General features: G+C 41.1%; 1 protein-coding gene across 2 annotated transcripts in view; it reads left to right on the top strand.

Moving 5' to 3' along the window:
* Nucleotides 1-26921, top strand: part of GASK1B (golgi associated kinase 1B) — a 42589-nt gene that overhangs the window by 1009 nt on the left and 14659 nt on the right. For both annotated transcript variants that reach the window (XM_027116818.1, XM_027116817.1), the window contains exons 2-3: nucleotides 347-1489; nucleotides 18408-18622. In XM_027116818.1, coding sequence (XP_026972619.1) covers nucleotides 580-1489; nucleotides 18408-18622 — 1125 coding nt within the window. In that variant the 5' untranslated portion in view covers nucleotides 347-579. The remainder of the gene's footprint in view (nucleotides 1-346; nucleotides 1490-18407; nucleotides 18623-26921) is intronic.

Here is a 26921-nt window from a genome sequence, read left to right as displayed (position 1 = left end):
GATTTCTAAAACCTGTGGTTACTTTTCTTAAATTATTTCTGAATATCAAAACGAAAAGCCTGGATTTGTCCAATTATAATGCTTTTCCTTCAGGATCAAATTAAATGACTCTAGCTACAAGTTATAAAATAGTCTTGGATTTTGGTGGTTGGTTTTCACTAATTGAAACTGAATATCAAATCTATACATCTATCTTGTTTCTACTTTTTTTTAAACCTCACTTAAAAAATCATTTCGTGGTGATAGTGATGAAGGAAAAAGGTTCCGCGTTTTTCTTTCCTCTTGTGGAGGAACTGACCGAGTTTGAGACTGTGACTCAGTTCGCTCTGTTTCCATTCATTCCCAGGAACTAGCCAGACTTCTCCTCGGGGAGGCTGTCGGGGTTTAGAAGGTCTGTTGTGGCCAGTGTCAGAAGCCTGCCCGGCTCCATCACCAGCCCTTAACTTCCTCCTCGACCCACTGGAGACCACGTAGACACCTGAGTGGAGGCGACAGCTGCGTTCAGCAAACCATGCATCATGCCAGAAGGAGCCAACGGCAGACTTTAAACTCTGTGCAGCATGTGGACGAAGCTCAGAAATGAGCTGTCCGGACAAGCCAGGGCAACTCATAAACTGGTTCCTCTCCTCCCTGTGCGTCCCGAGGGTGCGGAAACTCTGGAGCAGCCGGCGCCCCAGGACCAGGAGGAACCTCCTGCTGGGTACGGCCTGCGCCATCTACCTGGGCTTCCTGGTGAGCCAGGTGGGGCGCGCCTCTGCCCCGCACGGAGGGCGCGCGCGCAAGGGGCCGCACTGGAGCCGGGCCACCGCCGAGGCCCCCTTCCCTGAGATACCCCTGGACGGCACGCTGGCCCCTCCCGAGTCCCAGGGCAATGGGACCACGCTGCAGCCCAACGTGGTGTACATCACCTTGCGCTCCAAGCGCAGCAAGCCCGCCAGCATCCGTGGCACCGTGAAACCCAAGCGCAGGAAGAAGTATGCGGTGGCTTCTCAGGCCCCAGGACCGGGGACTTTGGTCGGACCGTCCCTTCGGCCTCAGGAAGCTGCAAGGGCAGCTGATGCTGAAGTGCCCGGGCACGTCCGGGGAGGAAACCTGGCCAAGGCTGGGGAGCGACCCTGGGGGTGGATGCAGGGTGTGGGAGCGCAAGGTGGGGACGCAGATGTGCAGCTGCCCCGGGCCGAGGGAAGCAACATCAGGATCTACAGCGAGAGCGCCCCGTCGTGGCTGAGCGGAGAAGACATCGGCCGGATGCGCCTGCTGGCCGACGGCACGGTGGCGGGTCTCCAGCCGGCCTGGCCCAGGAGCAGAGCGCGCCTGCTGGTGTTGCAGGGGACAGGCCGGCCCGCGGGGCCCACCTGCGGCCCCAGCCCCTGCGGGCTGCTCAAGCAGCCTCTGGACATGAGCGAGGTGTTTGCCTTCCACCTGGACAGGATCCTGGGACTCAACCGGACCCTGCCTTCTGTGAGCAGGAAATCCGAGTTCATCCAAGGTAACCGTTTCCCGGGCTTCTTGTTTGCAGCTGTTGCATTGGGCTTGATTTTCTCTTTTCCCTCAGCCTCTTTTTCTAAATGATTTTCTCCGCCCGCTTTTCCCATTTGGACAGCAGCAGCACGTCTTTCCATACGCTTGGCATCCTCGATTTTCTCAGCTTTGGGAGGACACGAGAGTGCGCGGGCGATGCTGTGCTGCACACGCGCGAGAAGCCCCGCTGTGCGATCTGTGCTCTCCGTTTCCCTCGCCGCGCTTCCCGAAGTCTTATTACATCTGATGGAAGCCAGTGGCAATTGTGTGATCAGGAGAGAGAGCCGGGGTGGAGGCAGAGAGCTTGCTGACAGTCAGGCATATTAGTAACTGGGTTTGTATGGAAGTAAGTAGAACCCTGCGCACTGAAGGTTTTAAAAATAAAGGCAAAGAGGGTTATTTTTCTTCGGCAGACGGAATCTTTTTAAGAGGCCCAGAGCCAGACCATGTTAGATTCAACCCCTCCATCTTTCACGATGGACGTGACCGCTTTAGTTTACAAAGAAAATGAGGCCAAAAGAGGTGATTTGTTCAGTGTATATACCGACCAGCCACGCGGTTTCTCCAAGTCCACGATTATGGTTTATTGAGCCTGAGTGCCGAGAGATGCCGTCAGGTGACAAACACCGCGGCAGGTTCTGGGGTGTGCAGCCTGCCGATTCGGCTGCAGGCGTCAGGGCTGGCGTGTGACAGTGCTCATGCCACAGAAAGGATTTTCTCTGAATCCTGAGGCTATTCCAGCGTTCCAACACAAAGTAGGGTGGGTCCTTGGCTGTGTTTGAAAGCAGAGTGATTCCAGAAGTTGCCACTCTGAACCCAGGCTGGTCCAAGAGGCTAAAATGGACCCCAAAGAGATTATAAGCTCAAAGGCTATTTCCTTACAAAACATAGCATTTCAGCCCAGTTCCCATGGAGTCTGGACTGGAATGGATTAAAGCCTTGGGAGTGGCCAAAAGCCAAACTGCATTTCAATGGCTTCAGGGGTATAATTTAGTCTTGGAATGGGTACTTCTTGAAGTACCACCGGTTTATTTAGGACGACTTGGCATTCCCTACTCATCCTGGTTCGTGGCTAAGCGCTGCAGATTCACAGGTGTGTTTCGATGCCTCAAATGCACAAAGTCTTCCACCAGTGTGATGCTGATGTGAGGAAGCCTCTCAGACATTCTATCAAATGGTGACACAAGTTCATTTCTAGAGGGTGCTCACTATTTGCTAAGCGCGATGCTGCCTGAGACGTAGAGTCTCTATACATCTTGACTCCTGTGTTTCTCACAGCAGTACTAGGAGGTAGGTGCGATTCTTATCTCCACTTGGGAGATGAGAAAGCTGAGGCTTATTTAGGCAAAGTAACTGGCCTCATGTTAATGGTTAAGCTGGGTTTTGCGCCCAGGCCCAGCAAACTTTAAAACGTCAGCTCTTAGCCATTGGGCTTAGGTGACACTACCACTTCTGTCCACCCTGGAGAGAGGGAGTATGCAGGTGGGCATGGAGAAGCAGGCACACACGGAGCCTCTCCTGGACCAAGCAGGGCAGAGGGTCCCCCTGGAAGGCTCCCTTGCCGTTCACTCATGTCATAAAGGCCCTGAGAAGAGGTGATGCGTGCTTGAATATATCCTGAGGCATGGTACTCTGATCTGTCCTTCCGGCTTCCCTGGGAGCTCCTGGACGGAAGTTGAGAGAGGAAAGTAGTGGTTAGGAGCCTGGGCTCTGGAGCTGGACCCCTGGGTTTGAATTTACCAACCTGTGACCCAGAAACGCTCATGTTCTCAGCTCTAAGTGACAACAGTACCCACCTCATGAGTTTGTCGCTAGTTAATACAGGGAACACACGTGGACCTGGTGCTTGACACACAGTAAATCTTCAATAAATACTGCTGTTGGTGTTACTACACGAAGCACATGAGGTTCCATGTTCACTGAGTTACTCATATAGCCTCCAAGCCTCACCTATCATTTCTTTTTTTTTAATTGAAGTCTAGTTGATTTACAAGGCTGTGTTGTTTCAGGTGTACAGCAAAGTGATTCAGTTATACATATATTCTTTTACAGATTCTTTTCCATTATGGTTTATTACAAGATATTGAATATAGTTCCCTGTGCTACTCAGCAGGTCCTTGTCGTTTATCTATTTTATATATAGTAGTGTGTATCTGTTAATCCCAAATTCCTAATTCCTCCCCTTCCCCTTTGGTAACCAAGTTTGTTCTCTATGTCTGTGAGTCTGTTTCTGTTTTGTAAATAAGTTCATTTGTACCATTTTTTTAGATTCCACATATAAGTGACATCATATGATATTTGTCTTTCTCTGTCTGACTTACTTCACTTAGTGTAACAATCTCTAGGTCCATCCATATTGCTGCAGATGGCACTATTTCATTCTTTTTTTGGCTGACTAATATTCCATTGTGTATATACCACATCTTCTTTATCCATTCATCTGTCAGTGGGCATTTAGGGTGCTCCCATGTCTGGGCTATTGTAAAGAATGCTGCAATTAACACTGGGGTGCATGTATCTTTTCGAATTAGCGTCTTCTCTGGATACATATCATTTCTTCATGTGACAAGGCTAGGACTAAAACCTAGGTCTCCTGCTGGCTTAAACTTTTTGGTGTCAGGATACCTCTTAGGTATTTAATTCTGTTCTCTGAATATCCAGCATCTTTGGGAATGAAGAAGGCAGTTGCATTAAATTTGAAGGAGGCCTTTATAATTCCAGTGTAGACTGGTATTCCTCTCTCTTTGCAGAAGTAAGTGATGATGGAAAGAAGCCAACAAGGTTGTATTGACATGACTCTCAATATGATGAGTTAAATACCTAAGACTGTATCTCAGGTAATACCGGAACTTTCTTTATTCTCTCTTTGATACTTTCTACTAGAATGTAGTTACTGAGAGTCATAAAATCAGACCAGTTTCCTCAGGAGACATGATTTATAGTTAGGAGCACCCTACACAATATAATTCTACGCACAGAGACATTGTACTGATGCAAAGTACATAAATAGATCAGTTCCGGTCACGGTAGGGGACTAACAGTCTTAGGTTCTCGGTATCTCTCTTTACTCAGCTACTTCTAGTCTTTTCCTGACTTGTGTCTTTCTTCCCTTGATTTCCACAGATGTGTGGATCTTCCCTCTAGGGTCCTCCTAGTCTTCTCTTGGTCCAAGCTTAGCTTTATTTACGCCTCCCTAGGTACCTAAGGGGGTGATAGATCTTATCTTGTTACCCAGCATCTGTTTCTGGCTCATTCTATATCATTGCTGTATAATTATAATTGCTTATTTAATCATCTCTTCTTTCCCACTACGCTCTAGATCTGCGAAGGCAGAGACGTTTCCTGTCGTGTTCATCACTGAATGTCCAGATCCCAGTGGAGAGTCTGGCACATAGTAGTTGCTCAATAAATATTTTTGAATGAATGCAAGAATGCATTTTTGGTCTGTTTCACTGACTCCAAACAGTAAATCTGTACTTGCTTCTGGCTTCAAAAACTCAGGACAAGTGCTACCATTTTAGTCCCAAATCCAGGCTGGGATTTCTCCTTGAGATTCTTATAAAAAACTCATTGAAAAGGTAAAGAAAAATATCCTTGGCAGCCTCTGTATTATGCAAATAATAAGGTTTATGGAGCTTATTCTTGTGAGGACCATCAATATAATATGGTCTGTGGCTTCACTCTGTAATGTAATTTGATAATGAGTTTTCTATAGGAGGAAAAACAGAACTCAGCTTAGGTATGCATTTCTCTGATGATCTGGCTTGGTCTGGGAGGAAATCTTTTCATATCTGGGAGAGTGGATAGTCAGCCAGTCCTGTAAATAATCTGCCTTAAGTGTTGTTTCTGTTCTCTGACTTTTGATGAATGTTTGTGAAAGTAAATTCATGCTTAGAACCAAGAACATCGCTAGTCTCTTGTGAGTCGAATATAGATGTTTGGCTTATCGCAGTTAATCTTTCAAAGAAACCTATGCAGGAGATACTTTCTCACCTCAATTTTGAGAAGAAAGAAAGATAAGAAGAAGGCAGCTCAAGGTCATACAATGAGTTAATTGTCCAGAAAGAATTCAAGCCCTTGTCTTGTAACTTCCAAGACTTTCCTCTTTATCAATCTGCTTTCCTCACCAAATCCTTTTGGGGGTCCTGAAGGTGTGTCTTCTTTCTCTATCACCACGACCTATTTGTATACCTGATTATCTAACACAACTAGACATTGATGACTTGTGTACTGCTGCACAGATAGGGGCTATGGGAACCTCTTGTTTCTCAAGGAGACAACAACTGTAACCATAGCAAGAGTAATATTGAATGTTACCATATACTGGCACTCTTTTAAGTACCATGCACCTATTATCTCAATAAATCCTCCTAAACTCTTATAAGGTGGGTACTCTACGAGAGGCCTTTTGTGGATGTGTAAGTAGAGGCCCCAGTGCAATTAAATACCTTTGCTGAAAGTCATGTAAATTACCTGGCTGTAAAAAGGAGACATATGATGCAAAGGGAGATGTAAAAGAGTGTCAGAGGCCGTGACTGAATGATATGTCTGCCTCAGCCTCTCAGATGAACTTTCTGTTCATCCAGTCCAAAGACAAAAGGTCCCAATGATAAAGCTCATCTTCAGGTATTTATGTGTTTGTTTGTTTGTTTGTAAAACTGACACAGGTGATCCTATCGGCCCAGAGCCACTAGCTCAGGTTCCTCTGGGACAGGTTCTTGGTTGTATAACTTGAATTCTAGATGACTCCCCTTGAATCCAAAAATATATATATGAAATTAGCAGGTTTACTGGCCCTGAACTGTATACTGGACCATTTTCTGACAGGTGTCACTCCAAAGATATCCCAGAAAATGGGAAGGTTGTACTTGGGGAAGGACAAGGTTGTAATTAGGTAGGGAGGGCCAGGAGGATACCACCCTACAAAATCCAGCCATGACCACTAGACCAGAGTCTCATCCTATGCGTATCTGTGTGGGAAATACAAAAGTGAATTGAAATATAGCATCAAAGGCCTTGTAAACAAATCCATGTTTGCAATAATGATGTATTTTTCAGTTGTAAACTTATAAAGAACCTAGTATTATGCCTCACAGCGTGTCTATGCTGCATTTGTTGTCATCTGACTATTGCATTGCTTAACAATTCCACACAGCAGATAGTATTGATACTTTATATATGGGAATCCTGAGGCTCGGTGAGGTGTGAAATTTGCTCAAGGACGCATAGCTAGTGGGCAGTGGAAGTGGAATTTGTACCCAGTTCTGTCTGATACTAAAGTATCCTCACGTTGCTTCTCTTGCCCTACGTTACCTCTCAAATATAACTTGATATAATCATGGGATAGTGACAACAATGTGCAAATTTTAACATGGTGATTTCTGATTTACCATTATGCCAACCTTTCTATTGAACTTCTTTTTTCAACTCAACCACTTAACATTGTTAATATTTTCACTCAAAGGAAGTATGGCCATACTACCCTGAACACGGCTACAAGGGCTGTTGTTGTTTAAATACAAGCCAATGCTTCCCAGATTTTCTTGTTTTACCGTAAACAATCGTGTATATGCAAATATGACTGAATGTATTAGTATGTTTTCTGCCAAACCGTCGTTGCAAAAATCATCAATCATGATAGACGTCACCAGATACTATGTGATACTGATACCTTTAAATACTTTTTTAAACAAAATATTTAAAAATATGTATCTAAGACAAGACAAAGCAGACTATGTCTATGGAGAGAGCAGAAGAACCCCAGCCCCCCGTGATCTTCCACTGAGCACTTTGGCCAAGCTCCCCAGCAGTCTGCACAGAGATGCAAATGAATCCCAAGGGCCACCATTTTGGTAGCACTTAAGCATCGGACTGTTTTTCATGCCCAGCATGGGAGATGCATTATGTGTGCGTTATTTTTAGGATGCCGCTTTACAGCCATAGAGCTGTCAGACTGGATTAGGTAGCCTCGTTCCAGGAACGCTGTGTGTCAGGGCTGCTTGGATGACAAAGTGCAGGCCCCTCACCCACTTCCATTTAAATTCAGTGTCGATTCCAATGTGCTCACTGTTCTCTGACTTGTACTGCCTCGTCTCATCATAGAGCAGGAGAAATACAGTGGGTACTTTCCTCTCTCCTCTCGAGTCCATGCGAGCAGTGCAGTGAGCTGCACGCTGGTGGCATGGCTGCCAGAGCAGGGGAGTGGCAGCTGCACAATTCATGTTGTCCCAGGCTCTCAGGTAAGGACAGAGGCATTTTGCAGGGAGTTACGAGAATTACCCAGATGCCCTCACAACTTGGAAACACACTGACTTCAAAATCCTAGAAGTCCTGGACATGGGTGCAAACTTTCTTAAAATATTGACTCAGGAATATAGGAATCATGTCTTGTTTCTGAAAATTTGGATGGAGAGCACATTGTGTTCTTTATCAGAAAAGCCCTAAGGGTATCATTCTTTAGCGATCAAGTTGAGCTGGTCAACTAAATGCATTCATAAGTGAACAAAAGTTTACTGAGCGTGGGCTCCAAGCAGTGCTGGGTTTCACTCTTGTCTTGTTTGCTCACTACATACCTTCTTTGGTAAAGTGGGGGAACTGGGGAGTGGCCAAAAGCCAGACTGCATTTCAATGGCTTCAGGGGTATAACTGGACAGCTACGTATAAAAGAATGAAATTAGAACACTCCCTAACACCATACATGAAAATAAACTCAAAATGGATTAAAGACCTAAATGTAAGGCCAGACACTATAAAACTCTTAGAGGAAAACATAGGCAGAATACTCTTTGACATAAATCACAGTAAGATCTTTTCTGACCCACCTCCTAGGATAATGAAAATAAAAACAAAAATAAACAAATGGGACCTAATTAAACTTAAAAGCTTTTGCACAGCAAAGGAAACCATAAACGAGACAAAAGCACAGCCCTCAGAATGGGAGAAAATATTTGCAAATGAAGCAACTAACAAGGGATTAATCTCAAAAATATACAAACAGCTCATGCAGCTCAGTATCAAAAAGAACAAGCAACCCAATCAAAAAATGGGCAGAAGACCTAAATAGACATTTCTCCAAAGAAGACATACAGGTGGCCACGAGTCACATGAAAAGATGCTTGACATCACTAATTATTTGAGAAATGCAAATCAAAACTACAGTGAGATATCACCTCACACTGGTCAGAATGGCCATCATCAAAAAATCTACAAACAATAAATGCTGGAGAGGCATTTATTGGAGAAAAGGGAACCCTCTTGCACTGTTGGTGGGAATGTAAATTGATACAGCCACTATGGGGAACAGTATGGAGGTTCCTTAAAAAACTAAAAATAGAATTACCATATGACCCAGCAATCCCACTACTGGGCATATACCCTGAGAAAACTATAATTCAAAAAGAGTCATGTACCCCAATGTTCACTGCAGCACTATTTCCAATAGCCAGGACATGGAAGCAACCTAAGTGTCCATCAACAGATGAATGGATAAAGAAGATGTGGCACATATATACAATGGAATATTACTCAGCCATAAAAAGAAATGAAATTGAGTTATTTGTAGTGAGGTGGATGGACCTATAGTCTGTCATACAGAGTGAAGTAAGTCAGAAAGATAGAAACAAATACCGTATGCTAAAACATATATATGGAATCTAAAACAGAAACAAAAAAAATGGTTCTGAAGAACCTAGGGGCAGGACAGGAATAAAGACACAGACGTAGAGAATGGACTTGAGGACACGGGGAGGGGGAAGGGTAAGCTGGGACGAAGTGAGAGAGTGGCATGGACATATATACACCACCAAATGTAAAAGAGATAGCTAGTGGGAAGCAGCCGCATAGCACAGGGAGATCAGCTCGGTGCTCTGTGACCACCTAGAGGGGTGGGATAGGGAGGGTGGGAGGGAGATGCAAGAGGGAGGGTATATGGGGATATATGTGTACATATAGCTGATTCACTTTGTTATACAGCAGAAACTAACACACCACTGTAAAGCAATTATACTCCAATAAAGATGTTTAAAAAAAAAAACAAAGACGGGTAGGGTAAAGACCTCCAGGAGATATGGTTAGGGAAGCCTGCAGGCACAGAGAGTGATGTGTGTGTATAGGGGGGTGGGTAGGGGGACTGCAGTAGGTTCTAGAAGCAGTTATGTCAGACTAGTTCTTCAAAGTCACTGTGGGTGGGTACAGAAGGGTGGAGAGAACCCATGTGTGAGAAGCTTGTGAAGGGAGTGTGTGCGTGGAAACTGCAAACCGTTCTGGAAAAAGGAGAATAGGGGCTGGCGGTGGAGAGTGGGTGGGTTTATGTTATGGAAGGACATGGACTTCATCCCGCAGATAATGGGAAATCATTGAAGGGTCTGAAGAAGAGAGGTGATGTGATGAGCTTTCGACCGTAGGAAGCTCACTCCAGTCAGGAATTCATGGCTTCTTCATCTACCTTAATCAGCATTAAATGGCCCAGGACCAGGTCCCCCTGATGTAACCAAGACTTTACTGGCAAAATGTTTGTGGAGTTTGGCAGTGACTCCGTCATCACGACCCTCTGAAGTCAAGGTCGGTTCCTGTTTTTCTAAAGGGAATATTGAGACAGGAAGTGTCTGGGAGCTCCCATTTTTATAGCGGAAGTCCAGGGCAGGCCTAGAAAGCAGAAGTTCCCATCCATTAGTCAAAGGTTCAGAACAAAGAAGGACACTTTGTTTTTATTTATTTATTTTTAACATCTTTATTGGAGTATAATTGCTTTACAATGGTGTGTTAGTTTCTGCTGTATAACAAAGTGAATCAGCTATACGTATACATATATCTCCATATCGCCTCCCTCTTGCATCTCCCCCCACCCTCCCTCCCACCCTTCTAGATGGTCACAAAGCACCGAGCTGACCTCCCTGTGCTATGTGGCTGCTTCCCACTAGCTAGCTATTTTACGTTTGATAGTGTATATATGTCCATGCCACTCTCTCACTTCGTCCCAGCTTACCCTTCCCCCTCCCCGTGTCCTCAAGTCCATTCTCTACATCTGCGTCTTTATTCCTGTCTTGCCCCTAGGTTCATTAGAACCTTTTCTTTTTAGATTTCATATATATGTGTTAGCATATAGTATTTGTTTTTCTCTTTCTGACTTATTTCACTCTGTATGACAGTCTCTAGGTCCATCCACCTCACTACAAATAACTCAATTTCGTTTCTTTTTATGGCTGAGTAATATTCCATTGTATATATGTGCCACATCTTTATCCATTCATTTGTTGATGGACACTTAGGTTGCTTGCATGTCCTGGCTATTGTAAATAGTGCTGCAGTGAACATTGTGGTACGTGTCTCTTTCTGAATTATGGTTTTCTCATGGTATAAGCCCAGTAGAGAGATTGCTGTGTCGTATGTTTTTAAAGTAGAGCTGATGGTTTGGGTTGTTTCAAGCGTCTGTGGCAGAGGGAAGTCACAAGTGCTTCATGCTTAGCTAACGCTTGAGGAAACGTGGAGATTATTTTAACTCAGTCCAACCTCGAGAAAACCAGTTAGTGAAACAGTTAGGAAAGTAACTAAATACATTTCTATTTTTGTTGGAAGAACGGTTTTCTAAATCACCCAGAAATTGGATTCCTAAGACAAGCCCTTGTATCGAGGATTTGGTTGGCTGCATGGAACCTACACGTGTAAAAATCTATGGAATTCTGCTTCTCTGCCACCTTCCCCTTTTAAAACCTAATAGAGGTTGATTCTTTCTAATATCTGACAGTGCCGTATTTTCAGCGTCTCTGGATCTCACACTTTTCACGCCTTGGGGAGCCCGTTGCCTCAGTCAGGGTGGCTGGAGGACTGGGCTTGAGTCCTGTGGAGACCAGAGATGCAGCGTCAAGTGTAGGATCAACACTCGTGACTTGGTTTCCCACCCACGCACTCAGCTCCTCTTCAGACATGGCTCTTCTCCTTGTTAATGGCCAGAGCTGCTCATTTCGCTGTGCTGGGGCCCGGCAGTTCTTCGTTGCTTGGCTTGGCTCTGAGAGCTCAGCCTTTATTTTAGTCCTTCCTTCACTTGGTCCCTTTAAAACACTCTTCAACTGGCAGGCACGCAACCTGATCGTCCTTACACGCGTGCTTGTCTGCTTCCACTAAACTCCCAGCTGTGGCCCAGGCCTTGCCTGGGACTGGGCTTTTGCAGGGCCTCTGTTTCTGGTATGCCTCACTCTGAATTCTTTCTATCCCAAACACAGGAACCAAATGCGTCCAGATAGTGGGGGACAATGGTAAATATGTGCTTTGGGAATAAGTGAATTAACAATGTTTAAAAGCATCTTATCCTCCACATTTCCTCCCCGGTCAGACTGTCACAGAATCCTATTTCACCCTCCCTCACATTGACTGACTTGTCCACATTCGCCATCCCTAAACCCAGAGATCTTACCTGCTTTTTCCACTTTCAATCGCAAGAACCCTACTGTGAGAGGCACAGTAGAAAAATAGAGCAGATAGTACTTAAGGGATCATTAACAACCAGACACCTGCTACCTGCTCAGCGGAGGTGCGCCCGCATCAACACTTGCTTTTAGATTAGAGAGCCGCAGCATTCAAGTTTTCCTGCAATGCATTGGAAGTTGCAATGGAACATGACAATTTGTTTCCCATAACAAAGGTGAGCCTCACGGTTTGGCCGGTCTTTGTTTTCTTTAGAGGGTTTTGGAGTTATTTTTAATGAAGGTCTCTGAGCTGAACTGTCACTTTCTTTTTTGTCTTGTTCACGAGGAGCTTGGAACTTGGCCCATGTGATAAAATAGGCTTGTGATTTCAGAGCTCAGGATGTTTCTACTTGGTTTTGCCCAGTGATAGATGCAGACATTCACTGATAACTCCCCCTGTAGTTCGACAAAACTGGTCAGTGGTTCAAGGTGAAGGGCACCTGATAAACCAGGGCAGAGGAGGTTGTGTAGAGCATTCATTCTTAGTGGATTTTCACGTTCGTCTTCTCACAAGAATGTCTTCTTTGTGCTTTTGAATAAAGAACGACTTGGGAGAACATCAAAATTCAGGGGAGATATTCAGATTTTGGAAAAAATAAGTTTTACTGGCAAGTCTCAGTTTTTTAAAAGACAGTTATATAACCGTTAATTCACATGAACACCCACATTTCTTTTAAAAGCCCACTTCCTCCCCACTCTGACAGGTAGAATTTTCTCTCTTCACCGTTAAGATTTCTCTAGAGAGCCCAGTACTGCCTCATTCTGACAAATCCAAATGCGAAGAGATGAATGCCCTTCATCTCTGAAACACTTCAGGTAAGTTGCTTTAACCTGTTTTCTGCTTTCAAAGGGTATTTTTCTGTCATCCCTTCAGATCTATCAAGGTTCATTTAATTCTGTTATCAGCCGTATTTTATACAAAGTGGAATACACCTCACAGTCGTTGCTCACAGCTCTGAGCTCTGGAACCAGCCTGGGCAACGTGTACAAATACTCTGCAAGACCTGCTGGCTGGAAGGAAGGGCATCCAGCCTGGCTCAGCCTGAGAACTGCCTCTTACCCTGCTTTCTGGAAGCCCCTTTCCCTGCGGTGACTGACGCCAGGCATGGCAGGACAGAACGTGTTTCTGTGGCAGTCAGAATATTTTGCTGAGGGGAGATGCATGTGGAGGAAAACAGAGGATGTTAACTGAAAACCAATTATTCCTATCCGTTGAAAGCTCCCTGTGGCAGTTTGAGAACCATTTAATAGAAAATGTGTCATTCAAAAAAAATTTTAAGACTTAAAGGAGAGAAATGGTAAATGAAAGACAATAAACCCATACACTAGATTAGGGATTGATTCACTACAGTCTGTGGGTTTTGTGTGGTCCCTGAGCTACCAATGGCTTCCACAATTTTAAATGGTTGAAAAAAATATCCAAATAACAATAATACTACTATGACACTTGAAAATTACAAAAAATGTAAATTTCGGGGTGTGTAATACAGTTTTATCGGAACATAGTCACCACCATTTGTTTATATTTTGTTTTGACTGCTTTCGTATCACAATGCGGTTGAGTACTTGCTAGTTGACATTGTATGGCCCTCAAAGCCTGAAATACTCACCGTCTGCCCTTGACCAAGTTTGCTGACCACTGGGTTACATTATTGTATCACAGTTAAAGTGACACTGTTTACGAATATTTAAGTGTAAGAGAAATGTTTGCAATGTAACATTTAGTGAAACAATTATGATAAACTCTATACATAAGGTGATTCCAAATAGTTTATTTTCCCTTGTGTCATTTTTGCCTCTTTTCCCTGCTGGACATGTAAACTCTATGAAAGCCAAAAATCCCACAGAACAACAAACAACTGAAAACCTGGCATGTATGTCTGTATGCTTTAGGCCTAGAATAGTGCTTGAGACATAGTAGCTGTTCAATAAACAAATAAGGGCTAGAAGGCTGATGAATTATGTGATTGTATAATGCATGCATATAAAAATAGTCATAGCAAAACCTTTCCAGGATATGCATATATGTTAGGCACCAGGCTGAGAACTTTAAACGTATGATCCTGTTTAACAGAGTTTGTTTTGGAAGGTACAGTATTGCCCACACTTTACAGAGGATGAAAGTGAGGTTTGAAAAGGTTATATAACTTGTCCAATGTTACAAAGCTAAGAAGTAGTAGGATCAGAATTCAAAACGTCTGTTGGGTTCTAGAGTCTGAACTCTAACTGCAAGCTCTACTCCTTAAATTTCTAAAAACAATTTACTTTTTCATGTGTGAAAGAAAGGGATGGGAAAATACCAGATGTAAATATACAAATAACAGAACCGGTTACTAGGGTAGGAGATTGTAGATGACTGCTGTTTCCTAGGCTAGACATTTTTTTATGTTTGTTTATTTGTTTTTTGTATTGAAGTAGAGTGGATTACAATATTTTATTAGTTTCAGGTACAACATAGTGATTCAATATTTCTGTAGTTTTACGTTCCATTTAAAGTTATTAAAAATCACAGATATATTTTCCTGTACTGTATATCTTTCTTGTTTATCTGTTTTATACACAGTAGTTTGTGACTCTTAATCCTATAGCCTGTATCTCACCCCTCCCCACTTCCCTCTCCCCACTGGTAACCACTAGTTTTTTTTACCTGTATCTGTGAATCTGTTTCTGTTCTGTTATATACATTAGTTTGTTTTATATTTTTAGATTCCACATATAAGTGATGTAACATAGAATATTTGTCTTTCTCTGTCTGCCTTATTTCACTAAGCATCATACTCTCTAGGTCCATCCGTGTTGTTGCAAATGGCAAAATCTCCTTCTTTTTTATGGCTGAGTAATATTCCATTGTGTACATATACCACATCTTCTTTAACCATTCATCTGTTGATGAACACATAGGTTGCTTCCATATCTTGGCTATTGTAAATAGTGCTACAATGAACATTGGGGTGCATGTATCTTTTAGAATTAGTGTTTTTGTTTTCTTTGGAATATACCCAGAAGTGGAGTTGCTGGGTCACATAGTAGCTCTGTTTTTAGCTTTTTAAGGAAACTCCATACTGTTCTCCATAGTGGCTGCACCGATTTACAGTCCCACCAACTGTGGAGGAGGGCTCCCTTTTCTCTACATCCTCACCAACATTTGTTATTTGTAGTCTTTTTGATTTTGGCCATTCTGACAGGTATGAGTTGATATCTCACTGTGGTTTGATTTGCATTTCTCTGAAAATTAGCAAGGTTGAGCATCATTTCATGACCTGTTGGCTGTGTGTAAGTCTTCTTTTGAAAAATGTCTATTCAGGTCTTCTGCCCATTTTTTAAGTGATCTTTGTGTTTTTTTTGATATTGAGTTGTATGAGCTATTTATATATGTTGGATATTTACCCCTTGTCAAACATATAATTGGCAAGTATTTTCTTCCATGTAGTAGGTTGTCTTTCCATTTACTTTATGGCTTCCTTTGCTGTGTAAAATCTTTCAAGTTTAATTAGGTCCCATTTGTTTATTTTTGCTTTTATTTCTTTTGCCTTAGAAGACAGATTTAAAAAATATTGCTACAATTTATGTCAAAGAGTGTTCTGCCTGTGTTCTCTTCTAGGAGTTTTATGGTTTCAGGTCTTGCATTTAGGTCTTTAATGTATTTTGAGTTTATTTTTGTACATGATGTAAGGAAATGTCTAATCTCATTCTGTTACATGTAGCTGTCTAGTTTTCCCAGCACCAGTTATTGAAGAGACTGTCTTTTCTCCATTGTATTTTCTTGCCTCCTTTGCTGTAGATTAATTGACCAAAGGTGTGTGGGTTTATTTCTGGGCTCTCTATTCTGTTCCCATTGATATATGTATCTGTTTTTGTGCCAGTACCATGCTGTTTTGATCATTGTAGCTTTGCAGTATTGTCTGAAGTCAGGGGGCATGATTCCTTCAGCTCCCTTCTTTTTTTCTCAGGATTGCTTTGGCAATTTGGGGTCTTTTGTGGTTTCATATAAATTTTAGGATTATTTGTTCTAGTTTGGTGAAAAGTGTCATGGGTATTTTGATAGAGATTGCATTAACTCTGTAGATGACTTTGGGTAGTATGGCCATTTTTAACAATATTAATCCTTCCAATCCAAGAGCATGGGATAGCTTTCCATTTCTTTGTATATTTTCCAAATTCCTTCCTCAATGTCTTATAGTTTTCAGCAAATAGGTCTTTTACCTCCTTTGTTAAGTTTATTCCTAGATATTTTATTCTTTTTTATATGATTGTAAATATGATTGTTTCCTTAATTTCTCTTTCTGAGAGTTCATTTTCAGTGTATAGAAAAGCAACAGATATCTGTATATTAATCTTATATCCTGCAACTTTACTGAATTCATTTATTAGTTCCAATAGTTTTTTTGGTGGAGACTTTAGTGTTTCCTATATATAGTATCATGTCATCTTTTAGCTATACATTTTAATGTTATATTTCCTAAAATGAGTAGATTTACTCTTAATTACTTTTAAAATATGAAACAAATGTTTCTAAAGGGAAGGAAAAACAGCACAGAAGTTAACTGTTTCAATTGTTTATGTGCATAATTTCCTCATTTCTCTGAGAGCCTTGTGTACTGAGGAAACTGGAGCTTTGTCTGTCTTGTGTATTGATTTGTGTTGTTGAATTTCAGTGTTTTTCAACTCCTTTTGAATACTTCCCAGCCCTGAGAATGCGAAGTGCTAGCTGTGTATCAGTTTGTTCCAAAGACACTGAGTGATAGAGCCTCTTGGTGTTGATATTTAGAAGTCTGAAGTGCCCATATCTTTGAAAGCTGTGTTGTGTCTCTTACATGTATTTGGTTACACTGGTTTATGTGTGTCTCCCACTACATGATGGCCTGTTTTTACCTGGAATTTATTATTATTATTTTTTAAATTGGCATAGTATTTGGAGCATATACATTTAACATTATATTTATCTAATACCTAAGAAGATAATTGGGTCCCAGCAGCCCCAAATCATTTAGTACAGTAAAAGGAAATAAAAAGGAGAGAGATAACGATTAAGTTCTTTATATATGGTTCATGTTTCTTTGTCTATTTTTCTTTCAATTGTACACCAGTGACCGTGGCCTATTTTCCACAATCTAAACGACTTGCTACTGGCCCTGGCCTAAATTTCAAGGCTAAAAGGAGAAAGATTTTTCTTTTGAACAAAACTGGAATGTAGGTGATTAGAATGAGTAAGTGAATGCTATTAATATTATTGAGGTCATTGTAACACCACATTCAGGAGTGGTTAGAGGAGTGACTGTCCTTGCATTAAAGACCAGAGATTAGAGCTCTACATGAAGGCAAATAAGCAAGGTGGGAAAATAAAAGTCTTTAACAAAAAACAGTTATAGATTGAGAACCTCTCAGGTCATTTGAAAGAGCTTTAAAAATCCCTGCGGTGTGTCTTGACATTCCAGCCATAGTTTCAGAGGATTCGAATGCCCAGGCCTGTTAAGAATGAGTTAAATGGGATTTTTCAGACCTTTGTGACTTAGTCATTTTTTTTTTTTCCCCAAGAGATCATTCTGATTTTTAAGTTACGAGCAAAGCTGCTCTTCATCATCTTTCAGTGACTTGATTTGACAGACATGGGAGCTTGAGAGGGAAGCTTTGGCTTTAAGCTTACAGTGTCATCGAATGTACAGTTCACCAAGGAAATTTCTACACTATCAAGAATGAGACAAAAACGTTTGAGTGACAGATTTTTTTTGAAAAAATATTCTATGCACAGGAAGTTGAAGAAATGACATTTGCTTAAATACACTTTGTGAGGTTTTATGTGAATAAATGACCCATTACCAGAAGTGCTGTTGTTTCTATCAGAAAAACAAACAAACAAAAAAACCCTCTTGCTTCCTTTTTCTTTCTTTGGAGATTATAGTGACTGGTACGAAACATACAATTTCACTTTTAAATTTGCAACTTCTAAAAATTCTTTTTCTTCCTGACATCATAATATGGCCTCAGAAAATCAGACTGTTGTTATTACAAATAGAGAGCCACTCCACTCAGACACTGAATAGATCATTATAAATGTCTGGATTCTTTCCTTTTTCATGGTGGCTGCTTTTAGATGTGGAATAAAACCACATTAACCAGAGGATGTAGTTATTGGTGGTTAGTGGCCTGTTCCTGCCACATCTATAAAGTATCTTGTTTAAAAAAAACTTTTCTTTCCTTGTCTAACAATAACTTTCCATCTTATAAGACTGCTATCAGGAAGCATCACTGAGGTATAAAAATAGTAAATATTCCGAAGGGAAAGTGATCATAAATGTCATCTAATCAAACTCTCACATGTGACAGATGAGAGTGTGAAGCTGTGAAAGACTGAATGACATCCAAGAGGACACGCTGAGTCAGTAACATTCTAAAAGTGTCTTTTGTGTGTGTTTTTGGATTCTATAGATGGCCGCCCATGTCCTTTCATTCTCTGGGACTCATCCTTATCTCCAACGAGTAATGAGACCCACTCTTCTGTTAAGCTCACCTGGGGAACTTATCAGCAGTTGCTGAAACAGAAGTGCTGGCAGAATGGCCGCGTACCCAAACCTGAATGGGGCTGTACTGAAATACATCACCACGAATGGTCCAAGATGGCTCTCTTTGATTTCTTGTTACAGGTAAGTTCAATCAAGTAAGTGGTTATCTGAGACTGATGCAGAGTTACAGAAGTCTGCCACTAAGGAATTTCCTGTACCTTGGGGTTTTATGAAGCCAGAGTTTAAGTTCTATAAAGCTGTATTTGGCAAGCCCGGTATTCTATAAGGTTGTATTTGGCAAGCCTGGTACCACATCACGAGATGTTATATCCTTTTGGGAAATATTCAGAAACGTCCCTTGGCCCTCATATTAATTTCTGAATAAGTAATTCTTCAGTATTTTACTCATGGAATAGTCATACCCATCATAGATACAATTTACTGAGATAACCCATCAACAGCTCTTCAAGGTAGAGAGTCTCACCTGACTTGAGAGGTAAGTAAACCAAAGTTTTTTGAGGTTAAGTAACTCACCCAAGTTCTCACAACTACTAAAATCTGGGGCTTGGAATCCTGGGATCTGTTGACAGTAAAAGTGTCTGTTTTCTATTATTCCACACTGTTTCAATGGTCACTTGGCCACATACCTTACAGCCACCATTTCTTCTGTTTTTTTTTCCAGTAATGATTTGCAAATATGTCATTAAGATTAGACATTGGAGAATAATAAATATTGGCTATCTACATAACTGAGTGACTTGATGTTTTATAGGTTTTTTAATAACTCTTACCTCCTTGTGATGAAGATCTCATGACTCTCCCTACCCCCTCATTCCAATTACTGCCTTCCCCTTCTTCCACCTTAGAAAAGCTGGTTTTCTGTTTTTGTATTGTTAATTCGTATATTTGTGGCCATTTAGGACTGCCTTTCTACAAACACATAGGGAGAAAACCAATTTAGTGCAGGTTGGGGTTGAGGAACTTCGAGAAGAAGAGATGATCTCTGGTGTCCGTGCCTCAGAGCCACCAGTGAGAACTGAGCCGAGAGCAGGCCACTTGGTTTGGCAAGGAGTCGCCAAATACTGATGAACAGGGCAGCTGTGAGACTCAGGCTGGGCTCCGTATATGTATAGCCTCATTATTCCATTTAATGAGCACACTATCTCTCTGAGGTAAGTGCCCTCTCTCCATTGTACAGGTAGGGAAACTAAGGCATAAAGAAGTTCCTGTCAAGAACTGTGAAGGGTCTGAGGTCTTACCCTGCTTGCAAGTTAACAAGTTAGCCAGCCATAGATGCTATAGCAGAAGACAAGAGCCTCCCGGGTCAGCGACAAATGACTTCATCACTCACGTTCCTCTGCCCTCAGGTCCCACTGGGGCGATGTGGAGTCGCCCCACTGAACGCTACACCCAGTGGGGTTTTGTACCTACTGAGGAAACCTCCAGTCTTATAAGAGACTGCTGACACAACTGCCCAACATTTGCCCCAGAAGGAGACATTATCTTTATTATCCTGGTCAGGAAACAAATCTGTCTTCCACCCCAGAGGGAGACACTCTTTGTATCTTCCAAGGCTGTTTGCTATACTGACATCCTTGAAGAGATAGTGCAGAAGAAAACTTGATATAAGATGTGCAGAAATGCCATGGAGAACTGTTTCTCAAGAGTTACCTCTCTTGTTTGGTGTTACTTAGCTAGTAAGTTCCCAAATAGAGATTTTAGCAGGTTTGGCTAACTGTATTTTTCATATTTTTAACTATTATTACATAACAACTACCAAGTTTTTCTTAGTTTAATGGAAGATGTTGGTATGATAACATGTAGTAGCAATACAGTGGAGAATGGAAGAAGATTGCTAGGGTGAAGTAGGTAAGGGTATTCACTATGGGGAGTGGTCAGCATAGATATTGAAGGTCCTGAGGATGATGACCATGGTAGGGGGTGGGGGATGGAGAGGAGATTCATGAACCTTGTGGTGAAGTCTACGAGAAGGGATAGACCTTGTGGTTTGCAGCTGATGAACGGAAGAGCTAACCTATAATCATTAGATGGCAAACCCTGTTAGAAGTTGTCTCTGGTGACATTTGTTTTAATTTTGGAACCTTCAACTAAATCTCAACCTACCATCTGTCTTTATCATTCTCCTTTCTGTTAAGGGAAGCTCCAACGATCATTCAACCAATGAAGATATATTTGTGCGACATCTGCTGTGCATTAAACCATAGAAAACCACTGCAGGGGCAGCGAAGCAGTATGAGATGGTTATCCCAATGCTGCACGCCAAGTTTCATTTTTAAAACATTACTTAGGTAGGAAACTATACTGTATAAAACAAAAAGATAGATCCATGTAAGGATGGCTGGCCGAAAATAATATAAGTTCTTACTGTTATGCAGTCAAAAGAAGAAGAACCTTTTGCCATAAAATAATGAAGGAGAAAGTTTGAGTGGGATCGTAGGCTGGGAATGATAAAGAGGTTGGGGAAACCATGAGAAAAAGAACATGGATTGGCAATGTTCCTATGATTCTTAGTGCATCCTAAATACAGGCATACCTCAGAGAGATTCTGGGTTTGGTGTCAGACCACTACAACAAAGCCAATGTCACAATAAAGTGAATCACACAAATTTTTAGGTCTCCTAGTGCATATAAAAATTATGTTTATAGTATATTATAGTATATTATAATCTCTTAAGGGTGCAATAGAGGGAGGAGTCTTTCTCATCCCCCATAATTCATGAGGATGAGACCTTTGCAAGACTTTAACCTGGAACCGTCCAAGGTAAGACACCAAGATTGGAGTTCCCAGTTTTGGCTCTGGTTAAAGCACTGAATCTAAAAGTCAGAAGTTAGTCTGACTGTTAAGAGTTCATTTGGTCACTGTTTACAAAAGTAGATCAAACTATATATACGAGGGTGGCATCTGTGAGAATGGATGTACATTTTTGACTCATCCAGCATTTATTTGTCCCAAAGTCACAGACGAAGGCTCATTTTCTCTAGATGTTGCAGTGTTTCACAATTCTACCAGTAATGTGTGAGAGTGTCTGCTTCCTTCTCTCTTACCAACTTTGGGAAGTGGAAAACTAATAAATGTTTTTGCTGATTTTATGGAGGATAATAGGGTCTTGTATATATTTCCAGGTCCTTCATTACAAGTGAGGTTGAGGATAACATATTTTCATAGATTGATTATTTGTGGTTTTTTTCCTGTGAATTGCTTGTTCACATCGTTTATGTTTTTATTGCATTCCGTAACTTTTTTCTTATTGATTTATAAAAACATTTTTATGTGATGAAAGTTAGCTATTAGCCAACCCTAAATGTCTCAAATAATTTTTCTTACTTTGTTGTTTTTCTTTTGACTTTTTAAAAAATTTATTTTTGGCCGCATTGGGTGTTCATTGCTGCGCACGGGCTTTCTCTCTAGTTGTGGCGAGCGGGGGCTACTCTACGTTGCAGTGCGTGGGGTTCTCATTGCAGTGGCTTCTCTTGTTGCAGAGCATGGGCTCTAGGTGCACAGGATTCAGTAGTTGTGGCATGCGGGCTCAGCAGTTGTGGCTCGTGGGCTCTAGAGTGCAGGCTTAGTAGTTATGGCACACGGGCTTAGTTGCTCCGCGGCATGTGGGATCTTCCCGGACCAGGGCTCAAACCCGTGTCCCCTGCATTGGCAGGTGGATTCTTAACTACTGCACCACCAGGGAAGTCCTCTTTTGACTTTTCTAATAGATTTTACTCCAGAGAAATTTTACATTTTTTGTAAGATCTTATTTTATTTATTTTTTGCTTCTTATATTTAGCATCATACAATGTTTATAGAGAGATGTTTATTGAAAATGTTTACTGAGCAAATAAATGAACAAGCTTAGGCCATTTTTCATGAGTACCATAATAAATGGTTATTTTTTATACACTAATGCTTCTCATCAATTACACTGAAATTTTTATTTTAAAGTCAAATATGTGCCTTATTTAAATGGTGTTTGGGAATATGTTGGATTATACTGGGTGGATTTTGTGAACAGTCTTAGAAAAGTTATGCCTGAAGCCAACTGAAATCACTTGCTCTGATGCTACGGCAAGGGCAAGGGAATACAGAACACAGTTGTTAATTTTCTGTACACAACATTCTTTCTGTTTCACCCAGTTAAAAAATCTACATTCCCAAAGGCTATGGCATTTTACTGGGTCTGTTAAATATGATAGAGGCACAAGTAACCTTTTATTCTTGAAGCGTGGGTATCTGAACTGAGTGGATAAAAATTCTCCCCCATGAGGATGACAAAGGGTAGTATTCTAGAGAGCATTTGAGTTTCCAAGATTTGGTCAAATTCCTTTCAAAAGATTAAATAAAATAACAGAAGGAGATTTAGGAGGTATAAAACTTGCTTTTTGACCTCAGATATAGTCTGTTTAACAGTTAGAAACTAAGATTCTGGAAGCAGTCTGCTAAGTTTGAATTCCAATTGCCAATAACTAATTTCTGAACATTGAGAAGCTACTTAACCTCTCTTTGCCTTGGTTTCCTCATCTGAACTTAATGCGACAGATACCACATTAGTGCTTTTGGACTCTTTAACATTATATGAAAGGCTATGTTTGGCTTCCTAGGTGTTGTATTTAAATAATTTGCTTCACAACCATTTGTTCTATTTTTCCTATGAGCATATGTTAGTACTTTTCATTTTACTTTATAAACAAAACTAGGAATTATAAGCACACAGGATACTGCTTACAGGGTTCGATTAAATTCAACCAACTTGGACTGAGGGATTTCTGTGTTCTAGTAGATAATTCCCACCCAATCTGTGGGCCTCAGGTATCATTTCAGATCTTGTGTCTTGGCTCTCGAATCTGACACGATGTCATCTCCAGGCCTGGGAACTGTTGTTATCTCATTTCTCAGTGTGATTCTTTCCCAGAAAAGATGGCCCCTTGGTTAACTCACACACCCAGCTCCATCTAGGAAGTTGGTAAAGTCTTCTCCTGCAGAAATTGACCCGTTAGATCATCCCTCCTACTAAGAAGTTAGGCCGACTCAAAACCTCGTGGAGATTAGGAAACCAGCACTATTTCAAAAGGCAAATAGTTTCACGTTTTATGGCCCTTACATGGAATGTACTTCTGCTGCTAAAAGTTCTCTGCAAGAACATGACAGGATGGAGAAAGTAAATACAAAGGCCCTGACCTTTGTCAGTCTGTCTTTTGGGCTTTGACATCTTTTCTCCGGTGGAGACCTTTTAGAGACCACATTCTCTCACTCCACAGAATTTAAGCTATTTATTTGATTTTTCAAGGATGCAACTTTGAAGATAAAGAGCTGCCACACCAACCCTAGTCCGTGACAGAGGCGTAGCTTACTGGCAACCTGGCCTCTGCAGCAGGAAGGTATTTCTCTGGATCCTGGCCCACTTCCTGTTAAGGGTTCTCTGTGTCTCAAAGCATCTCCTTCCTGTGAAGAAGCACAGAGTTGCTCAGACGTCTGCTTCCAACTTCAAAGCCTTTAGAATTTTATGTATCCTTTCCACCTACTGTCTAGCATTTATTCTCAGAGCTTTCTGGCATGGATTACGCTAAAGCCTCATTTGTGTAAAATGTGGGCGGGTTGACATAGGTCTTTGCTCTTGTATCTGTCGGAATCAAAGGAGAAATGTCTGGTCAAATACCTTATATTCATAAACCTCATATTGCCAAGTGACAACCACCTGAGCATTTCTGGGTCAATTCTAATGTAATTGTTAATCAAAGCACAGTCTATTTTCCTTAATTACAGGTCATCTTTGCTTATTTCAACCCTTGCCATGGAATTTTTAGGCTGTGCTGAAATTGATTAGTGCCTGGTCAGTACACATCAATCCTAAATCTTGTTGTATCCATAGCTGGGCTGGAGAGATCAGGGATTAGAGGAAGCCTGTGTGATTCCATCAATAATCTTTTGAGACTCAAAGATTGTTTAATGCACTGTTTGAGCTAGCTTTTGGGATTGGCTTCGCCACTGATCCTATGCCGTGGAAACACAGACAGTTTGAAACCATCCTTGACTCTGCTGTTTTCCGGGAAAACAGGAGGTCTAAGCATTGAATCTAGATAAATCTGCCAGGAGGTAAATAAGGAAACCGTGGAAAAAGCAACCCAACGGTATTGCCCCAGCAACAATGAGAGGACAAGCAACTATTTATCTGGCTCAATATATATGTGTTTTGTATGTAATTAGTTTTTAAAGATTCGTGGTTTGTTTTGCCCAAGGAAGTAGACTCAGAGAGATTTAAGGGAGAGCTGGTCCATAAGGATTCTATTAGTGACAGGCTCTTCCCAACCATATTCAAAATGTTTATGGACACAGATAACTAAGAGATAAACGGGACTTTTCACATTTGTTACTGATTATGGTCACATTGAATGGGACTGTTTGGGGTGATGGCTTTTCTGTGGCCCTTTCAGGGGAGTCTGTGAGGTCACAAAACTCAGAGTTTTCTCTTTTTTCTTTTTTTTACAATATTAACAAAATTTGCAATCATGGGTGAATCTGTTGGTGCCTTGGGATGAATCAAAGCTGGCCCCAGACTCTACCAAGAGTTGTTCTCCTTTCGTGGCCAATGGACTCATGTGAAAAGACCCATGGAATGAATGCCTGATGCACTTAAGAAAGTCCTTGATGAAGCAATAAAAGCTGTTAATGTTCTTAAGTCTCTACCTGTAAGTGTACATCTTTTTAATATTTTGGGTGAGCAAGTGGAAAGTGTGTATAAAGCACTTCTATTGCTTCCCACAGTGCAGTGGTTGTCTTGAGGAAAACCACTTATACAATTGTTTGAATCAGGAGCTCAATTCATTGCTGTTTTTTCCTTTAACACCATTTTAACTTGCAAGAACAATTCCATTTCTCTTATTATATTTTTAGAGATACAGCAATTTCTTGTAAAAATATGTTATGTTAACATGTAATGGGGGTATCAGTGTTATTTTTAAATGAGTTAATATGTAACTATTCAAGTTTTTTCAGTTTTAATTTCTATATGATAAATAACCCACATAAAGGAGGATTTTGGGGGGCTCCAATACTTTTAAGAGTGCCAAAAGGTTCTGAAATAAAAAAGTTTGAGAACTATGGCTCTAGGGTAATTTTTCTGAAATAAACTCACTTTTGCCTGTATAGTCTCTGGTAACTTCAGCGTTATGACGTTTCTGTAATTCTAAGATTCTTTGATTTTGATTTTAACACTCTGAGCTTTTTACAAGATACTGGATCAGGAAAACATGGAGGTCTGGCCTGATTAGAGAGAGGTCTCTTAGTAGTTAGCTATCTGCATTAGACAGATTTCAGTAGGAACTGGCGTTCATTCCTTCATTTTTTCCAACAGACATTTATTGAGTATTTGCATTGTGCAAATCGTGGTGTTGGTTGATGTGGAGGATACACAGTGAATCATACTTAGAGGCATTCGATTGGAATCTCTGTGAAAGCAGGAATCTTGTCTTCTCCATGTTGGGAGGCAGTGTGGAAAAGGCGGAAGTTGGTAGAAATCCACATCATTCTCTAGCTGTGTCTCCTTGGGCAGGTTACTTAGCCTCTCTGAGCCTTTTCTTTGTTTGTAATGTGATACCTAACCTTTTGGTTTATTTTGATAATTAGTAACTGCATGATATAAAATGCTTTTGCAGTATCCTGGGATTTCATATCTAAGCTACATAAACGGCTTTACTTTATAGCTATTTGCCAACCCAGGGAGCATAGAAACAAATACATTTTCAAACAGGAAATTCTATACATGTGTCTAAAAATAATCTTTGTTTTTAAAGTCTAATTTAGTAAAGCAGAATTTGTTTTTTTATTTTCTCTTTTTTTTCCCTTCTAGTTTTATTGAGGTATAATTGACAAATATAATGCTTATACTTAAAGTGTGCAATGGGGTGATTTGATTCACATATATGTTGTGAAATCTTTACTGCAGTCAAGCTAATTAACACCTCCGTCACCTCACAAAGTTACCGTGTGTGTGTGTGTGTGTGTGTGTGTGTGGTGAGAATGTGTAAGATCTACTCTGTTAGCAAATTTCAAGTATTATTAAATATAGTCTGATCCTCAGAACTTATTCATCTTCTAACTGAAAGTTTGTTCTCTTTGACCAGCATCTTCCATCTTCCCGACTCCCCAGCTCCTGGCAATCTCCATTCTACTCTCAAGCAGCATTTATTTTTAAAGAACCAGAAAATAATCAGTCTATCTTTCTTATAAAGAGAGCTGATTTCCATAAAAAATAAGTTTCAATAACTTTGGGGTATGTTACATTAGGTTGTGTTAATCATTGTTAAAGAAAAACTATTCCATGGTGCTTGTTAAAGATGGTAAATCAGCCTTTGTTCACGATCATCGAAATAGGTGTAGGGATCACTGCAGTGGGATTTTACAGTGGGGAGAGAGATGGGGCTGAACCCAGAA

The sequence above is a fragment of the Aethalodelphis obliquidens genome, unplaced genomic scaffold, assembly GCF_003676395.1.
Source record: "Aethalodelphis obliquidens isolate GAN/ISIS:26980383/991018 unplaced genomic scaffold, ASM367639v1 scaffold17, whole genome shotgun sequence".
NCBI lineage: Eukaryota > Metazoa > Chordata > Mammalia > Artiodactyla > Delphinidae > Aethalodelphis > Aethalodelphis obliquidens.
Note: the sequence above shows the minus strand (reverse complement) of the source record. Positions and strands in the feature narration are given on the sequence as shown.